The sequence below is a fragment of the Ictidomys tridecemlineatus genome, chromosome 1 (genome assembly GCF_052094955.1).
Source record: "Ictidomys tridecemlineatus isolate mIctTri1 chromosome 1, mIctTri1.hap1, whole genome shotgun sequence".
Taxonomy (NCBI): domain Eukaryota; kingdom Metazoa; phylum Chordata; class Mammalia; order Rodentia; family Sciuridae; genus Ictidomys; species Ictidomys tridecemlineatus.
The window spans coordinates 50,045,404-50,051,840 of record NC_135477.1 but is presented as its reverse complement, the minus strand read 5'-3'; the positions used below and the strand labels follow the sequence as shown (position 1 = coordinate 50,051,840).

Genomic DNA, 6,437 nt, shown 5'->3' with positions numbered 1-6,437 from the left:
TTTAAAATTAAAAGAATAAAAAGAATCTACAATTTGGGCTGGGGCTGTGGCTCAGCATAGTGCCTGGCATGTGTGAGGCACTGGGTTCCATTCTCAGCACCATGTATAAATAAATAAAATAAAAATCTATCAACAACTAAGAAAAAAAATTTAAAAAAATTTAAAAAAAGAATTTACAATTTGACATATAACATTATACTTCCCAATAAAACTCTTTGGTTTTAAAATTTTTTTGCAGTACTGGGGATTGAACCCAGGGCCTTGTCCACACTAGGCAAGTGCTCTACCACTGAGCTACATCCCAAACCTTTTTTGAGATGAGGTCTTGCTAAATTGCCCAGGGTGACCTTGAACTTATGTTCCTCCTGAATGGCTAGGATTACATGTGCATCACACCCAGCTTTTAAAATTTTTTAAAAAATTTCCTGTAAACCTAAGTCATAAATTTTTGACATCCAAAAGAAGACATCTTAATCCCCAACCAAGGCTGCCCAAGGGTTTATAAGAGAAGCACTGGGGAGAGACAGGACTGAGAAGGGACATTAAACTCCTAGGTTGCATCACGGCTCAGTGCCATCACTAGGAGCACTAATTGCCATATGGCACCTGACAGTGTAAGGTGAGGTGAATTCTCAATTTAAATAAAAAATGAGTATCACCAGTAGAAAGAGAAGGCCTTTTGGGAAAAACCTGACCCGTGCAGGCACCAATATGTAAGTCCTGCAGGAATGATACAGCTATGTGGTGAAGGAGTAAGGGCAACACTAAGGGAGCCAAACTAAAACTAAGTGACGGTACTAACAGAACACGCAGTTACTTTGCAAATTCATTTATTCACAAATGACCTGTGCAATCCCACTGATAGATCCTTGAATGTGGTTAGACACAGTCCTCACAAAGTAGCTCCCCAGACACACAGGTTTGAGACTTACAGAACGGAAAATAAAAATCAAGATTAAGGAAAGAAGAAACGAGGAAGGAGGGGACATGTAGGGAGAAAGACTGTAATGAGGGAGGAGGACTGGAGCTCCCCAGCAGAGCACCTGGGAGGACTGATGGGACAGCTGGCAAGCCATGCTGGGGGCACCCCTCCCTCTGTTGCTCTGCTGAAAGAAGCAGGCGCCTTCCTCCGAGGACATTCTTCCAGCATACTCCGCACAGTCTGCTGATATCATCATTTCCTTGCTGCTGCCCTGAGAAGTAAACAAAAAAGAGCTACAGTACAACTCCACAGGGGGCAGAGGAAGGCCAGGGTGGGGATGGGGTGGAGATACAGAAACCCAACAAATATTTTAAGGACTAACTTCAAAAAAAAATGGACAGATTTGACAAACTTGAGATTGCTCAAGATGAAATTATTGGTAGTAAATTATGTATGTATGATGGAATATTATTCATCTTTAAAAAGGAAGGAAATCCTATAATATGAGGCAACCTGTGTGAACGCTGGGAATGTTACACTAAGTAAAATAAGCCAGTCAAAGACAAATACTGTGAATTTCACTTATAAGAGATGCTTAGTGCAGTCAAAACCATAAGACAGCAGAACGGCAGTTGTTAGGGTGGAGAGTGGGCAATGGGGAGTATGGCTTAATGGTGTAGTTTCAAGTTTTACAAGACTCAAAAGTTCTGGAGATGGTGATGTTTGCACATTATGCATGTATTTAATAACATTGAATTGTACACTTAAAAATGGTTAAGGGCTGGGGTTGTGGCTCAGTGGAAGAGTGCTTGCCTAGCAAGCGTGAGGCACTAGGTTCGATCCCCAGCACCACACTGCAAAAACAACAACAACAAAAAAACCTAAACAAACAAAATAAACATATTGTGTCCCTCTACAACTAAAAATATTAAAAAAAAAAGATTTAAGATTGCTGGAAGTGGTGGCGCACGCCTGTAATACCAGTGGCTTAGGAGGTTGAGACAGGAGGATCGTGAGTCCCAAGCCAGCCTCAGCAATGGCAAAGTGCTAAGCAACTCAGTGAGACCCTGTCTCTAAATATTATACAAAATAGGGCTAGGGATTTGGCTCTGTGCTTGAGTGCCCCTGAGTTCAACCTCTGGTGCCAAAAAAAAAAAAAAAAAAGGTTAAGATTTATGTCAATAGTTTTATGTTATATGTATTTTACTATTTTTTTTTTTTTTTTTTTTTTTTTTGAGAGAGAGAGGGGGACAGAGAGAGAGAGAGAGAATTTTAACATTTATTTATTTTTTCTCAGTTCTCGGCGGACACAACATCTTTGTTGGTATGTGGTGCTGCTGAGGATCGAACCCGGGCCGCACGCATGCTAGGCGAGCGCGCTACCGCTTGAGCCACATCCCCAGCCCCTGTATTTTACTATTTTAAAAAATTGAAGAAAAAGAAGAATAAGCTAACAACTATCTTGTGCCCACAACCATCTGGCTGACCATGTGGTGACTGTGGCTGAACATTAGAGGCATCGGTGAGTCCAGGGGGGAACCACCCAGGGAAATCACCATCCAGAATTCCACACCCCCCCACCCACTTGGCAATTAAAGTGAATACACTCTTCTTCAGCACCTCATGAGATGTTCAGTTTCCAGAGCTTCCCAAGATCCACCTCAGGAGAAGTCAATTTGTCCACAGGAGGCATAGTTTCCAAAGCTGTCTACCGTGAACCTCTGAGAGATGTGAATGGAATTGAGCTTTAGGGAACCAAAGTAGAAGTTCTCAAACAACTGCAAAGGAAGAATTGACAACCCAGAATGAATAAAGAGAATTACAAATGAATATATTAAATATCAGGTTCTCTCTCTCTCTTTTTAAATTTTTTTTTTTTTAAGACGGTCTGCTAAGTTGCCCACAGGGTCCTCAAACTTATGGTCCTGCTGCCTCAGCCTCCCTAGTAGTTGGGACACAGCCATGGGGCTCTCCTGTAAAAACACCAAACCAGAATAATAGCAACAAACCTCTCCTGACTTTCTTTTCAGTATTTATTCTGAATAATTATCTTGGAGAGGAGGGATGGGGGTGGAGTGAGAAAAGAACAACCAGTTCTTCCCTGTGATTAATCCTAAAGTCTCCCCTGGCAAAATGCACCACAGAAAGGGACCTGGAAAGTCAAATAACTTATCTATTGAGCAGAAATGACCAAGAACTTGCAATAAACATCAAGAGGCACGCCCAGATTCAAAGGGCCTGATAAAAAGTTGCTTCTCACTTGCAGTTACTCACCAAGTAAGACTCCTTAGTAACTTATTTTTGCTGCAGTCAGAATAAAACTTGATACAAGGCGTTGCTTTCCCTTGTCAACTACAGTTATTAGGAGCAATGACTAACATAAATACAAGATGAGGCTCCTGACCCACAAATGATTTGGACAATCCAGTGAGGGACACAGAAAACAACCAGAGGGGCATTCCACTGGAGGACATAACAAAGGCAAAGATAATTATTTATTAAAAACCTTTAACAAGATAGGGATTCAAGCCAGCATCTTCAGGTAAATGCTCTTTATAAAAGGTTTCAAATGTGTTCGAAGAAGGGAGGATCTATTCTCTAAGAGGGACCTGACCTTGTGATTAGCACATTTATAAGGCAGAATCCAAAATGACATCAGAAAATGTCACAGAAAAATGACACAGTGCTTGGATAATGAGTATCAAAGAATAAAGATCTTACCTTCTGTTAGGATGCAAGAATTGCTCTTTCTTAAAATGTCAGTAAGATTCCAAAAAAGTCAGCTCTTCTCCCTCCCTTTCTTCTGGTGCTGGGGATCAAACCCAGGACCTTGAGCACACTAAGTACACATTCTACCACTAACCTACACTCCTGCCCTAAGAATGCCTTTCAATACATGTACAAACAATGCTTGAGTGGAACCTGAGGTGGGGCTTTGCACACTGACAAGTGACTATCTCTTCACTTCTGATTTATACCACCTCCCATACTCATGAACTTCAGTCACTGTCACCTCTTCCTGCAATTAATGGCCTAGAAACATGCCGGAGGTTCATTAAAGGCTAACTTTACAAAGCCCAGTAAATATTGATTCTTCAACATGACATCAACTTGACCTCAAAGATCTATTTGGAGGTTGTGTGCTGCAATGTCTTGTTTTTCAGAAAGGTGACCAGCTCTCGCCTGTATTGATCTACACAATTAACTTCTCTTCCTGGCTTGGGCAGCCTGTTCAAACCATATCCACCTTTTTCTGTAAAGGAATTCAGGAATCTGAAAGAGTTATCTGCTAATCCCTTTGCTAAACATTAATTTGAAGTGAAAGCCACGTAAATGAGACTTGACAGATTTACGGCTTTGCAAACTGAAGCTTTCTAGGTACAGAAAAGATATAATCAAAGAGGCAATAAAAGACAAGACAAAACAAAATTAAAAGTGAGCTCTTAATACTTTCAACAAGTTACTTTTAAAGGATTGGCAGCCTGTGGGTCCTCTACCTTCTCTCTTGGCCTATGTTCCAAGTAATGGAGATGCCACAGGGAGGAGCTGGAAGTGACCTACCTGTACCCTGATTTTGCCTTATGTGCGTGACCTTAAAACAACATAATCTGCCAAGGAGAATCTCTTGCTTCAGGTTGAAAAGAAATAGTAAAACATGGTGATAATAAAGGTAACTGGATATGATATCAACACAGTATTTACAAAAATTATGAAAAAGCTGAACATAAATTCTCATACTTCATTAAGGCCAACACAAGCTGTGAAAAGAGTGCTAACGTTGGATTCTAAACATTCATGTGGCCAAGTGGGAAGGGTATGTCACTTACTGTACCAACCCCATAGGGGTAAAATATCATAATGGGCAGAAATCCAATAAGAAGAACAAGTAGAAGTGTCTTATAAATAATAAAATGCTACTGAAAATTAGAAAATTTCTAATAATATTTTTGGTGGTATTGGGGATTGAACCCATGGGTACTAAACCACTGAGCCACAACTCCAGTTCCCACCCTCCCTTTTTGAGACAGGATCTTGCTAAGTTGCCAAGGCTGGCTTCAAACTTATGATCTTCCTGCCTCAGCCTCCCAAGTTGCTGGACTCTAGGTATATGCCTAGAGATCTCTCAGCAGTCCTTAACCTTGTATTTACCTTTATTAAGCTGCCATCTTCTTTCATACCTTTTGATAACACTACATCAAATGGATTTGTTATCTAGAAGCCCCCACAGCAGTGCCAATCTTCATTTTAGCCCTTCCTATCTCTGCATTCTTATTCTCTCTGAATAGTTATGATGACTTTGTAACAGATTCTTTAGAAATAATTTTCAGTTATTTTCTTGTTTAATCATTGTTATATTTTTAGTAGTAAGCCTTCCTTTAAGTTCTATCAATTATTTCCAGTGACATACTAGACTATAAGCCCTGTGGAGGGAGGAGCTAAATCTCACTATATGCTGTAATAGTATGACCAATAAATAAGATCAATAAGGGCTGGGGTTGTAGCTCAGTGGTAGACTGCTTGCCTGGCATGCATGAGGCCTTGGGTCTGATCCTCAGCACCACATAAAAATAAAGGTATTTTGTCCACCTAAAATAAATAAATAAATACATAAATACATAAAAATAAAGACATTGTATTTATTTACAACTAAAATTTTTTTAAAAGATCAATAAATATTGTTGGGGGAAAATGATCAATAAATATTTGTTGGGCAAAATGAGAACTAATGCTATCCTTATCTGTGAAGGACTCAGATACAGATACAAAGATGTACACAAAGGTGTTTGTGTATATCTACATGTCTAAAAGAGAAACAATGATATTGTAATGTCTAAACTGGATTCAAAGGTTTGATTTATAGGTTACTATCAAGGAATTCCTGAGCAGAACTAACCAAAATGATATTACCTCTAATCAAGGGAGGAGGGGGAATATATTTCAATTCTAACTATTTGTCAAGAAAGAATTTATAGTAAGTAATGCAAATTTTATGAAGTCCTTCAAATTTCTACCTGTGTCTTATTTGTCAAAACTCAAGTTTCTTTCCTAGCTCTGGTTCCCAATGTGGAATATTACTGAGCACTTCATGTTAAGCATTTTCATGCAGAGGCAAATGATATGGTTCTGTCTCCCAGACCTTTGGGAGACAGAGTGTGAATCAGAAGAAAGGAATGCTGATGTGGGTATGTTCACCTTATGTAAAGTCACTGAGTGCTTTTCTTTATGATCTGCATGCTTTTCCATATGTGTGTTCCATTTCAATAAAAATTTACCTAAAAGAATATTACAACAGAGATTTAGTATGAGATGAGAAGTACAGGCACTCAACAAATACACCAGAGGCAAGGAAACAATGTACGACAAGGGCTGACGCCCCTAGGAAAGACAGACTGGAACGGAGCTGGGTCTCACGACAAGTACTGGATGGAAGTTGGGGGAATGAAGGCACAAATGGGAATAGTGGGCCAGGCCAAGTAAACAGTCGAGATGTTTGGAGGAGTCCCGCAAAGAGGCA

At 39.8% G+C, this 6,437-nt stretch overlaps 1 protein-coding gene across 5 annotated transcripts in view; it reads right to left on the bottom strand.

Moving 5' to 3' along the window:
* Positions 1–813: 813 nt before the first annotated feature.
* The window catches only part of Ascc1 (activating signal cointegrator 1 complex subunit 1), a 95,152-nt gene continuing 89,528 nt past the window's right edge, over positions 814–6,437 (bottom strand). For 4 of the 5 annotated variants that reach the window (XM_005325931.5, XM_078040719.1, XM_078040729.1 and 1 more), the window contains exons 10-11: positions 2,543–2,700; positions 814–1,193 (exon numbers count right to left, since the gene is read on the bottom strand). In XM_005325931.5, the coding sequence (XP_005325988.1) occupies positions 2,584–2,700 (117 nt within the window). In that variant the 3' untranslated portion in view covers positions 814–1,193; positions 2,543–2,583. Of the gene's footprint in view, positions 1,194–2,542; positions 2,701–4,494; positions 5,510–6,437 lie in introns of those variants that run through there. The other variant, XM_078040746.1, reaches the window with a different exon arrangement.